Consider the following 24,033-nt stretch of genomic DNA (forward strand, 5'->3'; position numbering starts at 1 on the left):
AAATGTAAATCATTTACATGTAAGCCTAATGTTTACAGTGGAGAGTCTACATTTAAGCCTTACACACTTAAGACTCAAATTAAGCTTTAAAATAATCAAGTCCATGTGGATGTGTGGACTGCAACAGCGAATGCTTTGAGCTATTTGGAAACAGAGAAGAAAAGGAAAAACACGTCTATCAAATGGGCAGGTTCCAGCCTCCAGTTTGAGGAATACTTAAGGAAGCTAGCTAGGATGTACATCACCTTCAATACTCACAGGGCATGAATGGAAGAGGAGAGCCATAAAGTGAAACTCAATTTTTTTGAGAAATTAAGCAACAAATGTGGGATGTCTCTAGTTCCAATTCCAATTCACAGATTTAACTCCAGTTAAATGGATGGATTTATGGGTTAGTTTTTTTAATTCAACAAACAAATGCGGCAAATTACAAAGGAGGCTTCTTTTTGTTCTTTCTCAGTTTGTGATTACAGAAACCTTGCTGCCAGGGCACACAATCATATCCAAGACACTGTATTTAGTAAAAAAGATAAATTAGATGCAAATCAAATTTCTGAAGTGGATAAACACGTCAAGATGACTGCTGCCAGGTGGACAGTAACACCAGAATAATTCAACAGGCATTTCCTTACAAATCTTCATAGAAGTTTCAACTCTCACTCTGAGACAGTGAGCAAGCCTAAGACTGTGATTCACTGAGCAACTGAAAAGGAAGCTGCACAAAATCAGACTGAATGTGTTCCAGGTTCCACCCAAAAAGAGACCAGGTGCTCCCCACTTGATTGTGTTCTTCCACTCAAGGCCACACAACTGATAAAGTGCTTGTGACAGCAGAGCACAGGCTTATGGAGTGCAGGAAGGAGGTGGAACACTAGCCAATATTCAGGTGACTCATGTTTCAAAGCTGCATACTGCTTCACTCTCCTCCTGGAAGCCACCCCCAAATTCAAAGCTGAGTCTTCTTCCAAGGGAAGCAGAATTCTGCAGCTATAGTAGTGAAAACTCCCACCTAACAGGGATGGTCATAATGCTCTCAAGAGAGTTCTGCAGCTTCTTGGACATCCATGTACTTCCTGTCCTGCCCTGCTTTAATGAGCAAATTTATCAGAGCATTTTACCCACAACAAGATTGTTAATCTGTTTAATTTGTTCTCAGTCAAAATTTTGCCTTGACTTTCCCTGGTGTGGTTGGATAGTTCTGAGGATTTTAGAGACGTGATTGCATTCACCAAAATCTTCGCCCAGGCTGAGAGAGAAAGCAACTCACAGCACCATTCTCATGGCCATATCCAGGACAAAGGTGTAAAAAAATAAACAGTCCTGATGTTCACATAGTCCTCCTTCTTAAAAACTTTCAGGTATCAATCAGTAAATACTTAGATTCTCCTTTGGTGACACTTTGCCATTTAGATTAAAGATAAGGAGACATTTTCTGCAATGAGGATGGTGAAACACTGGCACAAGTTGATAGTAGGTGCCCCATCCCGGGAAGTGTTCAAGGCTAGGTTGGATGGGACTTGGAGTAACCTGGTCTGCCATGGCAGGCAGGGGGAACTGGATGATCTTTAAAGGTCCCTCTGAACCCAAACTATTGTACAATTCTACAACATGCTGGTTTTCATCCATTTCATAGAGCCAGAAAAAGGAGGAGGACTGGGTTCTGACTTCTCAGTATTGCTTCATTATTAACCATCTTTTACACACTGTCACAAATAAAGAGGCAGAGTAAAGCTACTTTTTAAGCCCTGCACAGCTTTGTGTAATTCCTCTCAAAAGTGCTTTGAAACAAAATTTGGTGAAGAGCTAGCAATATATCAAAGCTAAAAATGTGCCACTGCAGGGGTAGCTTATTGCATATGGCATATTAGGAAAACTGAAGATCAGAGCAGCAGCAGACTTAACAAACACGTGCTGCTCTTATGCTTCATGGACTGTTTGAACTTGCTATGACCCATGCTACTCTCTGCTACAGATTTTGGCAAAAGGCAGGCTTGCAAGTTTATTGTTGTAATGACTGAATAGCCTCAGTTCCCGTACAGCTCAGCACCATAGAGGTAAAATGCATGGGAAGAGACTTGTCTAAAAGTCTGATGCGACCAACAAAATCCCTAAGGAACCTCTCAGAAAAAAAATCAGATCTGATTTTCATCTTTATCGCTACTTCTCAGGAAGCCCCCACAGCACAATTCCAACCCCCAAAGTTTTCAGGCCAAGAAGGATGACACTTGTTAAACTGTTCATCCATTTCAGCACTGCTTAATTAAGCATACAGAGGCACGCTAGAGGTCTGATTCCAGCTCCTATTTATTCCTCTTGGCCTTGGGCCACCTGGATTTGCCTGTCCAAAGCCAAGGGGGGATGCCTGCCTGGTCTTGGCTGCCTATTGGGTACAAAGTGCCAAGTCTTCCAGGTGCAAATCTTTCCTGTTTAGAAACATCAAACCTGGCCATCACAAAATCCCCCCCGACGCTTATCACTAGCAAAGTGATGTTTTATCAGAGAAACTTGGTGATTTAAGAGCAGGTAAGAGGAATCCTACAACCTTTATCACACTTAAGATGGTGTATTTCTGCATCAACCAGAAGAAGATGATAGCAGCAGCAACATTGAAGTCCAAAAGTCTGCAATGTGATTGCCAAGATACTCTCAGAAAAAGCTAGAGCAAGGCACTGAAAGAGTATCAGGTTATTTATTAGTGATCACCTTTCCTGACCCATTCACATGCTACAGAAAGATGGTGACTGTTCCACCATGTGAACATCCGTAACTCCAATGTTTAGAGAGTTTTTGGTCAGACATGAGTCGGGACCCTTCTCTGAGTAAAGGACAGCAAAGAGAAAAGCTAGAAACAGGAGACTTTATTATCAGTGCATCTTCTAAAATTTAACTAGATCTTTTCTGCCTGTGCTTATCTCTATGCAGCTACCACCATGCCACAAAGAATAGAGTAGCAAAAAGCAACTCTTTTCCATGTAGTCCCATCTACTTCCTTGCTCAATTGGGTTCACTTGTTTCATGGAGATGAAGATAGAAATAGAGGAACTTCAGGGAAGTTCAAAAGGCAGTACAGCTTTACATAGCTCACATCTGGATTTATCAGATGCTGTGCAACTCTCTGAAGTAAGACCGCTGGTGATGAGAACATGTCTTCTTCCTGCCTTCCCTCCTTTTCACTCCACTAAACAACTGGAAGCCTAAAGTTTGGAACTGCTACTTAAATCAACCATACAATAGCAAAGTCTGGCTGAGCTCCTGTCAGACAGGACACTGACACTGCTCAAGATGGGCTGGTTTACACAAGACAAGTCAGTGTACCTGAGATACACCACAGCACTGAGTAGCCTAAGCCCACGGAGCCCTTGTGCTGCTCTACCATTCCCTACTCAGAGCTTATGAAAAACAGTTTCACTTTCAGCATTACTTCCATGTGTTAAAAATAGCTGCACAAAGCTATTACATATAGATTTGGCATATGCAATCCCAGTGACTGTAGTCTCAGAGAAACTACACTGAGGAGCTACTAATAAGTTTTTCAGCTCCACAGCAGCCTACAGTGACCATATACTTTGTCTTAATTTCTAGTTTCTAAGATCAAATTCTGTTTGTCCAATAAAACTGTTAATAAAGATGGAAGATTTTAAACAAAAGCAAAACAGTTATTTAAAAACATCTTCCCTAAAATAAGCAGAGCTAAACAAAAGCTGATTTTATATCATGTCAACATGTTTTAGTCATGGTCACTAGAAGGTGATTTTATGAATATCTCCGTTTCAGATCACAGACAAACACTACCAACATTTGTATTCTTAAATAATATCTCTTCAGTCATGAGACATGCACTCTTCTTTAAATGAACAGTTATATTACAAATGGCAAACCCTGAAGCAAACTCTGTCACTTGAAGCATACCCTTGTCCCATGAGAGATAAATACCCAGAAGTATAATTCAAATCAAATTCTGCCAGATTAGACACTAACAATATTAAGCAGCTAGTCTTTTTATCCAGCCCATCACTCATATGATGCCAATGTTAGATTCTTTTGTTGGTTTTGTTGTAAAAGAACACTGTTTTAAAGCAAAATGTCTTCAATCTGCACTAACTGGCTGATTAGACACCACAAACACACCATGCCATCTGCTGAAGAACAGTTAAACCATAGAGACAGCAGCTCTGAATGGAGTAATAAAAACTGCTGGAAGCAAAACTTCAAAGGGGCAGATTTTCACTAGTTCTTAGAGTCCTTTTTGTCTCCAGGAAGAATACAGGAGGATTTCAGGCATTCACATACTTAGAGGCATAAGCCAATTGCTCTGTGTCACAACAACACAAAAAAGCTGTTGCAGAATACACTATATTAATTTTTGTATTTAGACATTGAAGTAAAATTTTATTACATAGCATTTTAATCCCTTTTTTTAGTGATATCTCATCCTCCCAACACCACTTCATACTTAAATGTCTATTTTTCAAAGCTTTAGGAAAAGAAAGGCTAGAAAACCAAGAGAATACTAAATATAAACCTATTCCCATTAGTGGTGCAAACGTGCTCAGAACTTGATTATTGAGACATGTCCAGAACATGACCTCAGATGAATTTGGCCCATCCTGAGTGCTGTGTGAAAGGTATTATTGTATAACCTATTACTACCAGCAACATAATGTTTAGAAAGTCTTTAAATTATCTCTTTCAGGAAATAGGACAAGAAACAAAAACCTGAGAATTTGCACTTTCCAGTTAATGTGGTGAATTTTTGTTTGTTAGCCCTTTTAAAGCAAATGGCTGGAAGAACATTGGTCACTTTCTTATGGCACGAACAACTTCCAAGCAGCACCATGTTTGCCTGAGGATATTGTCCCTGGTCCCAGAACAAGAAGGGTCATGAGCTGCAGAGGTGCTGAAACATTCTTTGTGTAAAGAGGAGTTGGCTGAACATTTAACTTTTTCCTCCTGTTTAACTGACTTATAAATCCACATAACTCAGCATCTGAACACAAGCACTACTTTAATCCAATGCACAAAAAAATTTCAATTGTTCACACATTCTGTCATTCCCAATATAATTTTATTAATCAAGATAATTTGAGCCAAGCATGCACTTTTCATTAAGTTCAACTCACAAGCTTCATAAATTTTAGCTATTCACTTCTGAGGAAAAAAACTACATCACTTCTTCCCCTAAAAGCAGTTTTGAAACACAGATCAACCACAGAAGTTCTCACTGTGCAGCCAAGAGTTAGGGGATGAGGTAGAACCAGTTCTCTCCATTTTGGCTGTCAGTGGCTTTGCCAACATCTGGCAGCACAGTACCACCACAACTGGGACTGGGATCCCACTGTCACCAGGATTTGCTTCCTTTTGTAAAAGTTTAAATAAAGCCACAACAAGCTGTTCTTAATATCCACATTTATTGTGAAAACATTAGGAAACCACATGTGCAGCCTGTGAATGTTTATTACAAACAAATATCATGAGAAACTCTTCAAAACATGGGATTTATGTGACCAGATGCAAATCTTTATGGTGTGGACACCTCAGTATTCTCTTTACAGCCAATGGACAGGAGAAGGAAGAGAGCAGTTCATTTCCTCCTGTCTAAGGTTGCAAATGCAAGATGTGGCTGGGGTGTGTATTCTATTGCCACCTCTTAGACGTGGGGCAGTTGTTAAAGCCAGGTGGGACAGTTTGTCTTTATCTCTTCCACTACCAATCCTCCCTCTGGGAGACATCTTCTGTTAATGGGCCATTGAGTGTCACTGCATGACTGATAAAATTACAGCATCCTATTGTGAGATGCTCCACTCAGGAGGAGGAGCCAAGCATTCCTACCTGGATATAATCTGAGACTTGGAACACCCCAAGCAACCTTTTTCCACTGGATTCCCAGGGGAAGACCAGGCCCATCTACACCACCACTGGACCTTCAGAGGAAAACTCCACCCTTCTACAGCATCACTGCTCCAACAGAACCACACCTGACACTGCAGGAGCACTGCAGCCACCATTGAATCAGACTGCTACCAACACCCTGACCAACAGGCTGTCAGGTCATATTCTGACTCTGTCAGTGTTTTGTGTTACTGCATTGTTTATTTTATATTTTTCTTTTAATTTTTAAGTTTTTTCCTAATAAATAACCATTATTCTACTCCCGTATCTTTGCCTAAGAACCCCTAAATTTCAAAATTATAATAATTTGGAGGGAGGAGGTTTGCATTTTCTATTTCAAGGGAGGCTCCTGCCTTCCTTAGCAGACACTTGTCTTTTCAAACCAAAACACCTCCCAAGACATTAGACACATCCTGTCTAATGAATCATAACTCAAATTATGCTCATCTCTCTCTTCTGTTCAAAGAGGAACACTCTCATACAAACTATCTTTGGGAAGAGTTCATGGGCTGGCTATTTAAGCATAGAGTCCTGGAGGAGGTGGCAAAACCAAACTGCTTGGTAGGAGAAAAAGGACACCTAACAAAAAGTGACTAGAGATTATTTTAAAGCAAACACTATCACCAGGCTTTTCAGGTTGATATCAAAGCTAAGCAGCAGTATAGAAAACACATCTGTAAAAAAGCAGAGTTAATGTGAGAGGGAATAGAAAGGATTCTAAACTACACAGAGGACTGACTCTGCCTTAGCTCCTGATGAACTTTCCTAACTACAATGAAATCAGACAAAGATGACACCTAGGCAGAGTCACAAACTACAGCTTCTAACTTCTGCTGGAACTAAACAATGCAATGTAAACCCCTTGATACAGTATGCAGAATCCACTAAAATACAATAAGCAGCAAGCCTGGTTCTGAGGCTTGGAAAACACTGTTCCTTTTGGGACAAAATAGGAGAATGTCTCAGCTCAGAGACAAAACTTAATAGAAATTAAACCCAACAGCATGCCTAGGCACTGAGAGAGACTTGAGCCCGGACTCTCACATCCCCAAAACAGAGAGAAACTCCAGTAGTCTGGGCTCAAAACAGCACTGGTCATTCAACAAGGTGAACCTTATCACAGCTGACATCTTAATTTCTTGTCAGCCTGAGGAAAAACAGTCAGGCATGTTCAGAAGAAGGATTATGGATCAATTACACGAGCTAGACAGGGGTCAAGTTCATGACCATAGTGAGTCTTTTTTCTGCAACATGCCTCATACTACACAGACGTGTACACAAAATGTGAAAAACCCTCCTGAATGAAGTAATCAGGGTACACTGCACATGTTTTCCTTTTTCTGTCTAACAAAGAGTTAATGTTAGGTAGTACAAGTTCTCTTCTAGTGGACTGTGCCAGAATGTAATCAGTACTTCCGAATATGCCCCCTGGTTGCTTCCCACTAAAAGGACAGAAAACAAACATTTAGAAAGCAGACTTCAGTTTAAATATGCTTTACAGAATCCAGAAAGAGAACAGTGAAATTTTAAGAGAGCTGAAATAAGGACATCTGAATAGGCAACCTAAGCTGACTTTTCCTCTCTCTTCAGACAGGCAACACTGACACCTACTGTCAACACTGTCAAATGGATTTAATGTGTACAACTGATTTTAAAAGTCAAATGTTTACATAGACTTTTGAAAGCATATTAAACATTTCCTATTCAAGCGTTTCCTTCATAGCACATCTACTGCCTTTACTGAAGTTATTAATCTGTCTTGGAAAATGCCATTTGAATAGAGATTACTCAAAACCAACTTATTGATACTGGTGGATCACAATTATACTTTTTCATAACTAATATTTTTTAACTATTAAAATTAAAGCGGATCTGAAAAAGGACATCCTGTTTAACTTAATACTAGCACTTCCTGGTTTTTATCACCACAGACATTTAATTACCCACCCAAAAGCAAAAAATACACTGTACCTTTCTTAGTCCACATCTATGTTTGAGTAACTGGGTCTTGACTGTGTTCTCATGTATTTGAAAAAAAATTTATTACTGTTGAGAACAGAGTAGAGGCTTTCCACAGAACTTTCCAAGAAAGAAGCTCCATGATTTTGACATTCACAAGCATGTCCAGCTCCACAGTCAGTCCTAGTTCAGAGCATTCGAGCATCTACACGTCAGAAGCCCAGCGACCACTCCTGAACACACATACACCACAGCCCAGCTCCTCACCACATGAGTATATTGGCACAACCTGGATATCTCCTTTGCACATTCCATACCAGAATGTTGGGGTTTTTTAATATCTGGAAAGATTCCTCCCACACAGACACTACAGAAGTTACAATAGCTACACAAAATATTATCAAAAACCTTACCTAAGCAAAGAGAAGACATCGTAAGAGTTACGAACACAGTTCTGATCCACCTGGAGAAGACTGTTCTTCAGGGTACCTGAGTGATCCTTGAGGAAAAGAAGGAATATTACTTTAAAAATAAAAAAAAAACCACCTTGAGTAAGACCATACACTTTTAGTAGAATAAATGATCTTGCATTTAATGTATTTTAAATCTGTCTTTACACATGTTTTATCTATGGTAGGTAGAAACAATTTAAGGTAGCAATAACACCACTTACCTATAAAGGTACAAAAGACCTATCAGTTTGTCTACGTTCTAGCACATAGTGTGTTTTCTTTAACTTTATAATCCATAACTGTCTGAATTTTATGCACAGAAACACTGAAAAGTGCAACTGACAGCACTGCCATTCTTCAGCTTCAGACCTGAGACCCCACTCAGTCATGTGCAAAAGAATTACATGAACATGAGATAAAGCTGCATCCTTTATCCGTGCTGTAACACATTAAAAGATCAAAGTAATCTTAGTTTTGAGTGAACAAGTTTCTGGAAGTTACAAAGTAAGAGTGAGGTAAGGTTGCTCTTTTAAGAGACCAGAGTATCCATTCTGCTCAAAAGGTATCAAAACAGTAAGAGAGAAACAGCAATTTCTTATGCTGCAAATGTCAGATATTGAGCTTTTCCATATCAAGCACAGTCACACAATCCTAGAAAAGTCACACACAGTCACACAGTCCTAGAAAAGTTGCAAACTTAGAAGTGTTGCGTTACATGATAAAATAAATTTTAAGCAGGTCAAGCCACCAGCAGCACTGTCAGAAAGATTATGGATTGTAGGGGAAAAAAGGCACTTACTTTAGTGCATAAAGCAGCCCAATCTTGTACCTGTGATCAGCCAGCCTTCCAACAGATAGAGGGGGATTCTGAGTACCACAATCCCTGCCTAAAGAGTCCTTCCTGCCCCAACAAGAGTCTGTCTCCATAGAGAAGATGTTGAAATTCAGAGGTAAACGTCAACATCTCCTGACACAACTGTGTTAACCATAGGCCACACAGCAGACATTCCTTCCCACCAAAAATATGGTTCCATCTAAATAATCCTGAGATCTACACACTGTGTACAATTCATATTGCTACAGAGGCACCATCCCAGCAGCTCTCTCAGCTCCTCATTTTCATACCCAAGACACTGGATGCTAAAGGCTGAAATCCAGACATCTCTCCATTAAAAAAATACCAAATTAAAAATATCTTAATGTCTGTCTGAAAGAACTAGGATGGTGGAAAACTGAAAATGCACAAGTTACCATCATCACCATACCCTATTCTTGGAAGTGTCCAAGGCCACGTTGGATGGGGCTTGGAGCAACCTGATCTAGTGGGAGGTGTCCCTGCCCATGGCAGGGGGATGGAATGCGATGGTCTTGAAGATCCCTTGCAACCCAAACGATTCTATGATATGATTCTATACCAAAACCAAGAAGTGCCTTTAAACCTTATGAGCTAGGGAACAAGTCCTGACAACAAACAGAAAAAGAAGACAATGTTCCCATCTTTGAATTCATGCCCAGGCTGTCAGAACTGAAATCTTGAAAAACAACTGCATCCTGCTTCAGGAAAACCAAATGCAGAAACTGCAGGTGTGTGTCAAGGAGTCATTTCCTCCCCAACCAGGGACTCCTTTACGCAGCCTATCTGTACCACAGTACTGCCACCAACAATTTGAGATTTAAAAAAAAACTGTCAAGAGGCACTACTTACAACAGGTAAGTTTAAAATTCTTCATCACCAATGAGGTAATAATCAGAGACAAAATTGGATGGAGAGGCACAAATACTACAGTGGATCCTTGAGGAAAAAACCCATGGGGTAAAACAGGTGCAGCAAGAGCAAATAAATAGCTTCCCATTAAAGACCTACAAACTCTAGGCTTCAGACTGATAACCAAAACTTTGTGGTTTTATATATGCCATGAAAATGAGTCTTAACAACCACATCACTTTCAATATGTCCTATGTCTGAAAGAAATGTCTGCCTCAAAGAATACAGTCAAAGCTTATTTTCAGTTACCAGAGGGGTTTTGGACCCTAAATGCTACACTTCAAGTATTTTCAAAACATCACAGATACCCATGCAACCAAGGCAAGATATTAGTTTGTATCGGTCATGTCAAAAAACTATTCCTTCTCAAAGCAAAGCATTTTAATGTTCTGAGCAGCCAAATGTGAAAAATCAATCTCACAGGTTGAATTTCAGTTTGTCACTAGTACCAAAAAATCAAAACAAATACACCCTTACCTTCTGTTCAAATGAAGCTCCATAATAACCATCATTGAGACCAAAAATAATCTCATTTGGGTTTCTTGCATGGATCTGTAGGGAAGGAAGAAAACAATTCAGTTTACAGCCAGCTTACTGCAAATTTTCACAACAAATGAGCACAAATGCTCCAAGAGTCTAAAGCAGTTTTTCATCACCTCTAATTCTAGAAGTACGCAAAAGCTCACAGAAAACTGAATTTAACATGGAAAACCTGTTTGCTTCACAGCTTTACCAATAGTCACCATGTTCAGCCATTCTACTTTGAAATCAGAAATACCAGACAGAGCATCTTTCCTATTACTCATTTCCAGGTGACAAAAATAAATTAAGATAGCTAAACAGAGATAAGACTCAAGAGTTTGGTGTGGCTCCAGGGAGACCTTATAGCTCCTGCCAGTGGCTCAAGGAGCTCCAAGGGAGCTGGAGAGGGACTTTGGACAAGGGGGAATGACTTTTCACTGCCAGAGGGCAGGATTAGATGGGATATTGGGAAGAGATTCTTGGTTGTAAGGGCGGTGAGGTCCTGGCACAGGCTGCCCACAGAAGATGTGACAGCCCCATGCCTGGATGGGGGCCATGATGGGTGGGGCTTAGAGCAACCTGGTCTAGTGGAAGGTGTCCCCACCCATGGTAGGGGGGTGGAACTGGATGATATTTAAGGTTTCTTCCAAACCCAACCACGATATAATTTTATGATTTAAAGCTCTGATGTAAACTAACATGAATATCTGTAATTAAACTTTAAAGTACAATCTTTAAACACATTCATTTCCTTTCTCAGCATTCTATATATTAATTCATCCAGATGTTCTGTTTCCTGAAGAAAAAAGTTGAGAAAAAATATTTTCACATTACCTGCTGGCCCAAGTACTTTAATCCATCTAAATTGACCTTCCATTCAATCAAAAGCTGAAAGTGCTCCTTCTTGCCACCCCAGATCCTCACAACAAAACAAGAGACAGAGGTATCAAGATGATCAGGCATTATTCCAAAGTCCAGACTCCTCCATGTTGGATTCTAAGTATTCAAAGAAGGATAAATACAGTTTAAACAAGCTGAAACTAGTCCATAAATTTACAATTCAGAAAGCAGCAAAGCCTACCTCAAAGATTTTTTAAAATGTTAAGAATTAGGAACAACAGCCATTTCAAGCTCTTCTGCTGCCTTACATGGTTTGCTAGAGAGAATTCCTCTCTTAAAAGGTACATGCTGTAAAGTACTTCAGAAACTGAATGAGTTTTGCTTCCTTCCACTACAAGACATCAAAAATTTACTTCAGAAATTACTAATTCAGTTTAACCATATCAGGAACTTTCAAAAAGGAAGTAATGTTCCTTTCACAGTTACAATTCAGCTTCTGAAAACCAGAGTATAGCATATATTCCCAAAGTTAAATGCTGATATATTCCCCAATAATTAAATTTGCAGAACTTGCTGACATATTTGTTCACATTCTTCTCCTCTTGACTGATGCTCAATTCTCAAATGCTGTCACTAAAAGCTCATCTTTACTCCACAAGATCAGACTTGCACCTGGAGCTTTTCAGAACTAGCACATATTAAGCTAAACTGCAAATTCCACCAGAACTCAGATTTGCAAAGACGATGTGTTACAAGAATTTCCACTCATCTCTAACAACATCTAAAGAACTGACCCAAGCTGTAACAAAACCAAGTCAATCCAACATTACTAGTGCCAAGGGGGTGTCCAAAAGCAGAAATGGGAAAGTGCTAATACTTATATTTATTTCTCTCCCTCCTCTGCTGAACACAGAAACAGTAGCTCCTGCAAAACAAAAGGTAGGAACCCACCACCCCAAGAAAGAACTCGCCTTCCCTTCTAGTGCTGAAGCAGCTTGGAAAAGCCCTAGCATCCCTGAACTGGAATGAGTCAATTTGAAATAGGATGCCTCTGAAAAGAAGGGAGAGGCAAAGTTACCCAGTAAGGATTACAGAAGAATGCATTAATCAAGTCCTCCAAAAAAGAAGGAATATTTCATAGCTATTCAGGCACAAGAATACCAGGTCATTCAAATACCCATAGGTTATAATATAGGATGTCCTCAAGACATCTTTTATTTAGATTTTTGTTATTCCATCTCTTATATCCTGTAGTTAATTTCCCTTTTGTTTTTCCTTTTCCTGATTTAGAATAGACAGAATAAAAAAATCCTAAGAATTTAAGAGAGAAACTGGAGAAGTTAGCAGCCTTGAGTAAGCAGACAGCTCTTCCTTCGTTCAGGAGGGTTTCAAAGCATTTACCCAGGGTGCTATAAATGGAGCAGTTCTACCTTGTTAATGCAGGCATTAAAAAGTCTTCAGCAGGTTTTCAAACTCCCTTAGCCAACATTTGCAACATCCTACTCCTATTCCATTATTACCCTTTCTCGTTTGTAATAACAAATGAACTGTCTAGTTCTGGCCCCTTCATTCATCTAAACTGAAAAATTTAGAAAATCTAACATGTTTTTAAACTTCAGTTTCTTACAGCTATCAGCTCTTCAAAGAATACATGTATATATCTGGCAGGTACATGTTCCTTGCTGTTTTCCTACCCAACTCGAAGATGTTAATAGAAATCAGCATTTCGACTACTCAGCAGCTCCCTATTCTAACCCTCATGAAAACAATCTGAAAAGGAGGAGAAGAACACAATGCTCCTAACAGAACCAAACAGTGTAAAGACACATTAAACAGTTAGGGTATTCAGCAAAGAACTCAATATACTGCACTAAATACACAATTTTTAAAACAAAGTTTTTCCACATTAAAGTAACTTACCAGAGAATTCTTGATCACCTCACTCTTATAAAATTCTGAAGAAAAATAAGTAAAAAAACATCTTTAGATTAGCTTCAACACTGATACAAATCTTAGTATTTGAAACAGAAAAAAACCAAAATAAGTAACAATCAAGAAAGACAAATGTTAGTGGGTCCAGTTTATTAGTAACCAATTCACAAAGCAGACTTAGAAATGCACTAAAATTACTCCTTCACACTTACTTATTACAAGTCATTATTTAAATTTAGTATTTCATCTTTATACCCATTGTACACCTCAAGTTTTACAAGGCTTTGATTTCTGAGGAAAGAACATGGCAAGGGAGTTAACAGATTTTGGATGACATTTGCAAAAATGAGTGGTTTGCCACACAACCTCTTCCTGGAACACAGGAGCTTGGATAAATTAATTACAGCACTTCCCTGCAGAGTGATGGTGACCTGTTCCAGGTGCTCAGAGAGGAAACAGCCAAGTTACCTGACAAAGGTGCCAACAACCCTGTGTTTAAATGGGAATCATCAACTACTGGCACATGAACCTTGGCTTTCCCAGTCAAAGCAAGAGCTTAAAAGACTTTAGACAGCTTAGGGGCAGGAATACAGATTTTGTACAATACCCCAGCCCAGTGGAGATCAGGCATAAAGCTTCAATGAAGTGCAAAAGAGTCCCTAACACCAAACACTGCAGAAAAAGTCATCAGTGACAGGTTCAACCGACCACCACAACAACATCCAGGCAGCAAGCTAAAGTTTTGTATTCTTATCCTTCTAAAACACCAACCTTGGTAAAAAAAGCAAGGCAAGATGCCAGATGTGTCACTGCACCCAATGAAAATAAAAATTAAGAGAAAATCAAAATTCATCTCCAATCACACCAAAAAGAGCATGAAAACATATTTTTAATAACATCTCTCCACAATGAACTATATACCGTAGTGGGAAAGAAAAGCAAGAAAGAGAGGAGATCTAATGTTCAAACACAGTTATGTAAACTAGAACAGGTGCCTGGATGCTTCATGTCATTGGCTGACAACTCTATCTTTTGAAAACTTTGATAACAGTATGTGCTGATGTATGCTCTTTAAAACAACTGGTATGCACAGAGTGGGACACTCTTCCCCACAAAAGGCAAATGAAGCTCCAAAAGCTTTAACTTTTATGTGCCCTTGGAAGTTCCCAATTCCTTACATCATCACTCAGGGAAGAACAATGACAAAAATAGGCTGATTTAAAAGACTACAAAACCTGTAATCTGTTTTGCCTCCTTGGCTGCTAACACTGAAAACTTTCATGAAATTGAGGAAACTAAAGAGCTCTTTTGCAGTGTTAGCAAAGGTGATGCAACTAATGGCACAAAGTTGTCAAGACCAAAAAAAAAAGGAAGAAAGAGAATTCATATCATAAGAACTCAAAGATTAACTAGCAAAAAGGTTGATAGCAAGCCTGGTTTACCTTTGTAAATCTTGGTGTTATCACACAAGTGAAGAGTGAAGTACGTATCCAAGAGGCGATGACCATTCTTATTAATAATGTTACGTGCAGCAATATTCCGAAGATGACGAAGACGGCGCTAAAAATAAGAAAAAAAAATCAAAGAATTTTCTTAGATTGATAATTAACCCTTCCTCTTTTTTCAAAGCATTTTAATGATTCCCAAACCAGTGTTGTAAAAAGAAAAATCCCACCAAACACTCAATTTTCTCTGTCAGACAGCAAGTGTAAACAGCCAGGATTCGGCAAAGCCACAGGACAAGCAACAAGTACCTGCAAGCTTGGATTCAGCAACTCTGATATTCAAAAGAAGCTGTTCTTATTCACGTCCTGTATGACATTTTTATCCCACATGACTAAATCACCCTGACTCGGAGCAGTTCCAAGCAATGTGACACTATCAGCTTCGAACACAGCAGCAGCATCACCAGATGTTTTACATCATCTCACTGGAAACACTTCCCAGCCAAAGCTATTTTCAACAAGCATTAATGGACAAATAGCTCAAACAAATCACCACCTAATGCAGAGCTATAAGGAACTGCTGAACAAAGCTTCCTGATTTCATGGTAATCCTGGAAACTGCTCTAACAACCTTAAATAAAAGTAAAATACATCAGTAAGACATATCAAGATTTTCAGGGAAAATTAAGGGCACAGTGAAATTTGAGATTTTCACTGTCAGTTACCAGCTGCTGTGATGAGAGAATACTTTTCCATTGGAATGAATGCAGGAGGATATGTCACTAAAATATTTAGTTTAAGTGATTTTATCCAACTCCAATATTATCTTGGTTTTACTACAATACTGCACCTTGAATGGAAATCATCAGATCAAATCAATCTCCTCTCTGTGCCCAGCAGCTTTAATAGCTGTGGCTAAGGTCTTAGCTTCAAGGCACATCACACCCTTAATCTTTGATAAATATTTTACATTATTAACATCTTATAAAATTTACCTAGTTAACAAAGCAATTTTAATTTCACACTTAAATCATTGCTTAGCTGTTGTTTCTGTTGTAACTTTGAAGACCCATGCTTCAAACAGCCTCCCAGGAATGCAGCACCCAGTGAACTGCCAACTCAAATACATAAAGTTCTCACCAAATCCTTCAGTGGCTTATTTTCCCAAACAATCTCTCGACTCACCAGTGTCTCACCCACTACCATGGGGACATTGACAAATGGTTCCACATACTTTGTGGATCACCACAATACACCAACAAGCCTCAAACAACTGCTTAGTGCATACTTTTACCTCAGAGTTCATCGTACACCACTTTTTTTCCAAAAGTGTCTTTATTTGTAAGGCTGAATACACCTTAAAAGCTGATTGACCAAAAGCATATTTTAAAAGTTTTTGAAACCAAAAGACAATTTTCCTGTTTGTTGCTCGTCTTAAAAGGCTTTTAACAAGAGTTGAAAGGCTGTAATCTGTTTTAGAATCACAGTATGACACTTGATATCACTAAACACCACTCCAGCAGTATATTAGTTTTCCTTTATGGAAAGGTATGAGGAATATTCAATTTTTGTTTGACAGCCTAAAAATCACTGATGGAGTCATTCCATTCAAAGTCTGTTTATGACTTAGAGTTTATGACTCAGAGTCTGAGATGGGATGCCCAGGTACCTCTAGTATATACAAAGACTACAAAATTAAAAACAAAAAATCCCAACCAACAAAAAACATTTTGTGAGACTACATGGTCTTATTTTCTTAGAAAGTGGTATCAAAAATGTCAACAGAAATATTATGCCCCACTTAAAAGAAGCCATATGGACCTTTAGCATTTTTTTCACATCTAACCTCAGAGTTGCATAGCTTCGCTGGCTGTTTATATATGCAACTGAAACACTCCTTAAGAAACAGCTTTGCACATGAATTTTGTTACCCATAAAAATGATTCAAGAATTTTATGTGCCATCTCTCTTTTAATTAACATCAACAGAAATCAGTAGCAGAGAAATCAATGAACTACCATGCTCATTCCCTTCATTTCTGGTATCTTTTTTTCCTTCCATCTCTTACAAAGAATAGTCCACCCTGTATTCTAACTAAGACAGCAATTTTCTCCAGGTCTCTTTAGGATTGCAAACTAATTTGTGCGCCTGCTTTAAGTAATATGTTTCATTGATTAGTTCTCAAGCAAAGTCAAACAAGTTTCTTACCATTTACAGTACACAATGAGGCCAACAAGGTTTGGAAAAGAAACCCAAAAACTGTGGAGTGTCCTAACCTACACCTGCACCTCTGAACAAGACATGAATCCTTATCTCCATGATTTGTGACTTCCTTGCAACCTTCAGCATCTGGGGGTTAAAGTCTCATTTATCCCAAGCCTGTTGGAAGAAGGTAATTAAATGTGGGGCTATGAGACCACAACATAGTTAAGAGCTCAGTGTGCACCAGGTAATGAATGTCTATTTGAATCTCCAGCTTAGCCAGCACTCTCCTCCTACCCCTTTAGCAAAGTCATGATGACAGAGAGACTTGAAACTTGATAATAAATCTTCCCGTTCGCTCACTATGTTCCCTGATATTATACTGAATTATTCAAATTTCCTCAGAACTCTACAGCAGCAACATTCAGAGTTAATTAACCTCTCCTGATCAAAGATAATTAGCTGAAACCAGGAGACTATCAGCTACAAAGACATACCCAAAGACAACTGAAATAGGTTCTAAAATTCCTCATCAAGGGCTTTGTTTTGTGACAAAGTAATATTATTTTGAGGGAAGTTTTAAATATCTGGTGTTACCTCCTATGCATTTCATATCATTTTGTGCTGGAGACATTGGAATACACGAAACAAAAACCCCACTGTGTTGCAGCTCAGCTAGCACCAGCATCAGCCAAACACTGCCAACTCCCAGCACTGCATCACCCTTTCTTGTTCGTTACACCATAAATCAGCACTTGCGCAGCAGCTGCTCACAGAATCATTTCTGGGAACCAGTGTGGATGGAAACTAAGCACCTCTCCCTTTTCCTGGGTTAGTTTCACCAGCTCACTTCCTCAGTATGGCTGGACCACATGGCTGGACAAGCAGCTGAGCAGACCAAGGAGGGGACAAGGCAGCAGCAAGAGGCTGAAGGCAGAGAATGGCTGGAATGAAACCACAGCTGGAAGTGTACCTGGAGCAACAGAGCCTGGCACTGCCACGAGCCAAGGGGAAGGCAGGGCACAATGAGGTACCAGAGCATTTCAAACTGCAAAAGCAACTCTTTTTAGAGAATAAACCAGTACCCTCTCTGTTGAATGCAGCAACTGCAGATAATACACAATTCTTTCACTTCCTCCTCCTTCTAGGTGAAGTGCTGAAAAGGGTCCCTTTTTTTAGTGACAAGTTTCAGCTATTTTGCTCTTTTTGTAAAAGTGTCAAGAAATCTTCATCATGAGGGAGGATTCCCCCAGGATAAGATGCTCTGCAGCCACAACAGTCATTCTAAAAGCCCACCTTAAAATTCAAAATACAAGGGCTAATAAACAATCTAAGCATCGTGGCAGCCTCATGAGTCACTTAACTTCAAAAAGGCCAGCATGAGTGCAAGATGATAGTGCAGGACCTGTTTTCATGAAAAAAAAAAACAAACCAGTAAGATATGCAATGAGTATAGCTAATTTTCACTGCTATCTCCTCAAAGAGTTTACAGGTTACCAGCAATACAGGACTGAAGACCTCAGAGAGGCATCTATAGCAAGTATCTTATTGAGATATCCTACAGTAAAAAACATTCTTTTTGCAGAATTAATACCACGGAAAAGGTTGTTTAACCTTTCCAAGAGCTCTCAATTCAGCACATGCCGCCTTAACAGGGGCATATCTGGATCAGTGCTTAGCATAGTAGCACAGCAGGTCTAACAGGTCATTCTCAGGGAGCTGTGACACAAGTTATTTTGGTTACAATTGTCCTAGACCTTTGCAATTCCCAAGAAAGCCAATGGAGCAGTGAAATTACATTACAGGCCTGGTTATCCTTTGCTTTTAATTGCCATTCTGAGTTGCATTTGATTAAAAGGAACAGCTATATAGCAACTACATGTTGATTCATATGAAAGAAATTAGTGCTTCCTTCTCTGTTGAAGATAAATGACTACAAACCAGGAGAAGAGATACGCTTATTTTCCATTAGGAGAAATCCTGAGTAGCTTGTATTTTAAAAACACTGCTGCATCTAAAGATAGCACAGGTCATAAGCAGACAGCAATCCCAAAGATACATAGCAAGTCTGATCAGGAAAGCTGTAGGAGAGATCTGAAAAGCAGAATCTACCTTTAGGTTTCATCCCTCATGCCTGCAGAGGCAGAACAGCACCTTCCCAGAATACTACAAGAGCATCTTAACAGAGCTGCTGTGGAGCACAGCAATACCATCCCTGCTCAGCGATTACCAGCTTCACACTAAACAAATCACACTGCTCCACAATCAAGTATTTTCATCAGATTTGGTAAGATGGCTTTTTCATCAGATGATTCTAGACAGTCCACCACGTCTTTTGAGACCTAAAGGACTGAAACTGTCTGGTCCCTTCATGCTTCAATTCCCTCAACACTAAGATACCATAACCTTTCACTACCTCTGCCTAGAATGCCACCTTCAGCTTGTTCCCATCCTGCACAATGTGTTTTGTGCAGTCTTGTGGTGAGGATCAAAAAATTAAACCAAGGTAAAGCTGCCAAAACCAAAAGTTAGTAAGGGTAACTAACTGGGTAAGTAAGGGTAACATCTGGCTAAATTCCTCCAATTCAGCTCCCTACAGCTGCACAGATGTGCCCACCACAGAAGAGGACAGAGGAGGCAGACTTCAACACTTAAGTTTCTTTATGGCTTAAGCTTATCCAGATGCCACTCTTTGCTTTCCTCCAGGCCTGAGAAACAGAAGAGATAAAGCTAGTCACTGGTTTTTGTCTAATAATCTGGTATCATTAATAAAAATCACTGTACAGGTGATGCAGCAGGGAGGTAAGAAAAGGGAGCAAGTCAAATGAGAGAGAAGTGCACTGTTGTTAACACAAGGTCTGCACTGCTCAAGGCAGGAGAACAGGCAGGACAACAGCCTCAAGTATTCATGGAATTTCAGGACTATTTGTTCAAGGTCATATAATGGGTAGCAAAAGCAAGCATGGAGAGTTCTGATTCCTCTTCCATCCTAACCACTTTATTATTCCTTTACAAGAATCTGATGACCCTCAGAAAAAAAAAAAAAAATAATGTCAGTATATCCAGGCTGGATGAGAACACAGCCAAACATCATTTTCTATTTCTGGTACTCAGCCATCCCACTGACTCTAGTTCTGGCTCCAAGTATCAATTGTGAAGCTCAGGTCACTAATATGGGCAACAGCAAAGCCCATTCTAATCACATGCTGTCGGCAGCTGGGATGATCTAATGGCTCACAGCTGGGCAAATGGGGAGGTCTGTCTTCTTCCTCCCTGTCCCACATCTGCCTTCTCCCAGCAGCACGGTCTCCCCTCTTTAGCACTGGCTCTTTTAGCAACACTGTTCATGAATTCTGCTCTCGGCAGGCCCTTTGACATGCTAAGTAAATTTGCAAAGGTGTCAAGGGAGTATCTGAACCTAAGCAAGGCAGGCAGTTCGCTTTCTTCCAGCAAGAACCGTCCAAGATGCCACCATACAGCCCCCTCCGTGAATGGAGGGTTTGGCTGGAAACTTCCAGATGTTACTAAGTGACAGTGGGCTCACTGCACCCATGGCCATAAGCAAGTTTCGAAAATTCCACCAGGCAGATTTTTTAAGAATTTTATAAATAGAAATACATTTTCCAGAATCAAGCTTAAATTCAATTGCCCAGGGAGAAAGTTTTATACATCTGTGACTGAATTTGAAAAAGGCTGCCCCACTCATCCCATTCCTGATGACTTTCCATACAATCCACGTAACCAGAAACTTACTTTTGCCTGAAATGTAAATACAATGGTAAAACCAGCATTAAGAAGGCTGGGAAATCATCTTGCACAAGCAAAGTAGAAGTTTACATAAATTACTTAGCCTAAACTCACCAAAATTAATCATCACTCAGGGCTCTCTCAGAAGCCTGATGAACTGAAAAGCAATTATTGTATTTCCAGAACAAAGAACTTTCAACACTGGCTAAAATTTCAGCACTAGTTCTACTTCCTTAGCCTTTAATGGAGTACCCTAGTTCTCAAACAGCTTTTAATCAAGACACACCAAGATAGTCTTCATCTCTGGGCACCATCTCTGTTTTCAGACTGGTGCCTTCCTCACAATTCTGTCAAGGAAGTAAATTCCCCGAATTCTTTTCAGATCAGGATCAGCTCTGACCTCTGTATGACATGGTACACACTCTGTTTTTACCTGGCTTTCACATGAATTTCATAGCTTGCTTCTTTGCTCTATGACCCACAGAAGCTCTAGAAGAATTTTAACAAAATCCTTCCAACTATTTTAGCATTAAAGTAGAAGGCAAGATTAGTTAGCAACACAAATGTTACTACAGCAAATCCACTGTTTTTGAACTGAATGGACCTGAGCTTGCAATGTCAGCCATTTAGATGTCTGCATATTTGTCAGAATTAAGTCATATTAAAACACAGGGCTCTGTGTGCTTTGGGGCTCATAGCAGACAGGTTGAGCCGGGTCTTTTTCTTAAAAAGCATAAAACCTCCAGGCCTAAAACAAAAAATGGTTCCCAAAATATGATCTATATTTAGTCAACATGAGCATTATTTATTATCACAGCACAGCTCTACACCTCCATATGGCACCTTCCAACTTCCTCAGATTTTCACTATTTGCTTTCACTTCTTCATGCCAGTTTGAATACTAAGAAGCAATCACATGATCCAATCTTTTAGAAGTCAAATGGTAGACAAAAATTCATAATTAATTTTACCTAAGTTTTCAAGCTGCCTCGTTTTCCAATCTAACACCTTTTTCCTTTTTTTTTTTTTTTTTTTTTAAGTGGAGCATATCGCACAGAAGGTTTGGGTCACCTCTGCTGCAAAACATAAAGCTTTTAATATCCAAGAAATGGACTGGGGAAGTTTAGGCATTACTCAGATGTATGGTAACTTAAAACCACAGGAAGGGCAAGAAAATGCTTGTACTCTAATTAACACACTTGCTAGGAAGATTTATGAGGTTTGCAATTTAACAGTTTTCCACAGTTCAGAGTCAAGAGAATCAAATGGGCTTTCAGATCTACTTCTGATGCAAAGCAGAAGCATTTAATATGCAATTTTTGCGGGACACACCATAAGGAATTTTAAGGAATTCTATTTTAATGTCTTCCAGCACACACTTGAAGACAGCAAGGCCCTCAAAGTTACATAGTCAAAATTAGTTCATATACAGCCATAATTAGTTCAATGAATCACTTGTAGTTCTCCTTATGACTGCACCTCCTTCCTATCTCCATTTCCCCATGTCAAGTGACCAACAGCCACCCAGGAACTCCTTTCCCTTTCTAAGATTAAGATACTTTCTTGCAAGTGCCTTTAAGAAAACAATTTCTACTAGGAATCAGAACTGAGGACAACACTGGTTCATGCACTGTAGGAAAAGAACTACACTTTTTTCCTGTGAAGGTGCAACACACTCACATACATCACATACCTCACATTCCCAAAGATCTTATGCAAGGAAACAGATACATTGAACCTGTGCAGAATGATTTACCCAGACTAAATGACCACAAGAAAAATCAAAGCTATTTCATCAACATGGGCTCAAAGTTTTCCAAGATGCACAATTGTGAATTTTAGTTTACAGATCCTTAAATCAAAGTGCCTCCTTTCCTTTACACTTCTGGGCATCTGAAAGGCTTTTGAAAGTTTCCCTTAAGAAGGAAAACAGCTATGTAGCTTTCATGTGAGCACATCAAGGGTCAATACAAGTTTCTAATCATCCATGCCCCATGCCATGGCTGCTCCTGCTTCTGTACTGCACTGAGAGCTTCACCAGGAACACTCAGCAAATGGAAGATGTTCAAAAGACATCAAGTCTGTCCTAATTCACACAAGGAGAAAGTGAAACAGGAAGAATAAGGACTGCCTCAATACTTGACATGGTCCATGCAGAAGTATAATTATTTTCCAGCTATCTGAATGCAAAACAGCCCTTTGCAAGGTCAGTATGGAGTTAAAGGGAGTTAAAGAATGCAACATTTGAAGTCAATGTGAGATCTAGCAAAATACCTTAGTCTATGGCATTATCTGCTCCTTTAATACTAACTAAAGCAACAGTCACACCAGAAAGTAATTGAAACAGATGACTATACTGTAACTGAACAAACTTAATACTATGTATTACTCTTGAAAGACAGCTGTGTTCTCTGGTCTATCCTTCCCTGCACCCCCTCCTATTAGCTGAACCTCTGAACTATTTCCTCACTAAGCAATTGCATTTACACTAAGGAGCAACTCAAAACTCAACTTCTACCCCCACGAAATGATGTAAACAGCTGGTAACTGTTCACCTGGCACAACAAATCTTCTCTTTGTACTCCACAATCACATGTAGAAAATCTACACCACTTACTTTAGAGTCCAGAATGAATGAAAGAACTAAGACTAAAACTGATGTAAGCTCATGATGTTCACACAACTCACTAATCTTCTGCATCTTTTCTTTGGTGCTAATTTCTGCAGAAAGACTGTAAAAGGCTTTTGTTTAAAACCTATTGGCAGGTACAGAAGACAGATTCAGTCTTGGGAGACAAACAGGATAGCTGTTTAGGTGTGGCAAAACAAGACTCAATACACAGAATTAGCTTAAAGACAACGTTAGCAGGAAGGGTTCAAAAGCCAAATCATGTGTCTATGCAGGGTCTTGGGCAAATAAAGTTCTTTCTGGGTATTGTTTCAACAGCTGTATTTGGTTATGGTCACTATAACATCAAGAGTGACAGATCCAGCAAGCTGGCAAACACCACAGCTCCAAAGAGTAAGAACTCTCAGCACACCCTAAAAAAGTGCTCCAAACTATAGCTAAGAAAACCTTACAAATATTGCCCACTGGCCAGATAAAGCTCTTCTTGCTAGGTGTTTACATAAGATGCAAATAACAGGAAACTAGACAGTCTTTCCATCTTTAACCAAAACCTTTTAGAAGTAGCTAGAAATAATATCTTTCCTTATTGATGCTTTTCTCTGAGTTTGTCTAAGTAAGTATTTAGTCTCAAGATGAAAGACTGCAACTGCA

General features: G+C 39.4%; 1 protein-coding gene across 2 annotated transcripts in view; it reads right to left on the bottom strand.

The window, feature by feature from the left end:
- Positions 1 to 24,033, bottom strand: part of UVRAG (UV radiation resistance associated) — an 88,348-nt gene that overhangs the window by 58,861 nt on the left and 5,454 nt on the right. For both annotated transcript variants that reach the window (XM_071433645.1, XM_071433646.1), the window contains exons 2-6: positions 14,802 to 14,919; positions 13,348 to 13,382; positions 11,422 to 11,583; positions 10,543 to 10,617; positions 8,262 to 8,347 (exon numbers count right to left, since the gene is read on the bottom strand). In XM_071433645.1, coding sequence (XP_071289746.1) covers positions 8,262 to 8,347; positions 10,543 to 10,617; positions 11,422 to 11,583; positions 13,348 to 13,382; positions 14,802 to 14,919 — 476 coding nt within the window. The remainder of the gene's footprint in view (positions 1 to 8,261; positions 8,348 to 10,542; positions 10,618 to 11,421; positions 11,584 to 13,347; positions 13,383 to 14,801; positions 14,920 to 24,033) is intronic.

The sequence above is a fragment of the Agelaius tricolor genome, unplaced genomic scaffold, assembly GCF_023055355.1.
Source record: "Agelaius tricolor isolate 1412-34295 unplaced genomic scaffold, bAgeTri1.0.p SCAF_9, whole genome shotgun sequence".
Taxonomy (NCBI): Eukaryota; Metazoa; Chordata; class Aves; order Passeriformes; family Icteridae; genus Agelaius; species Agelaius tricolor.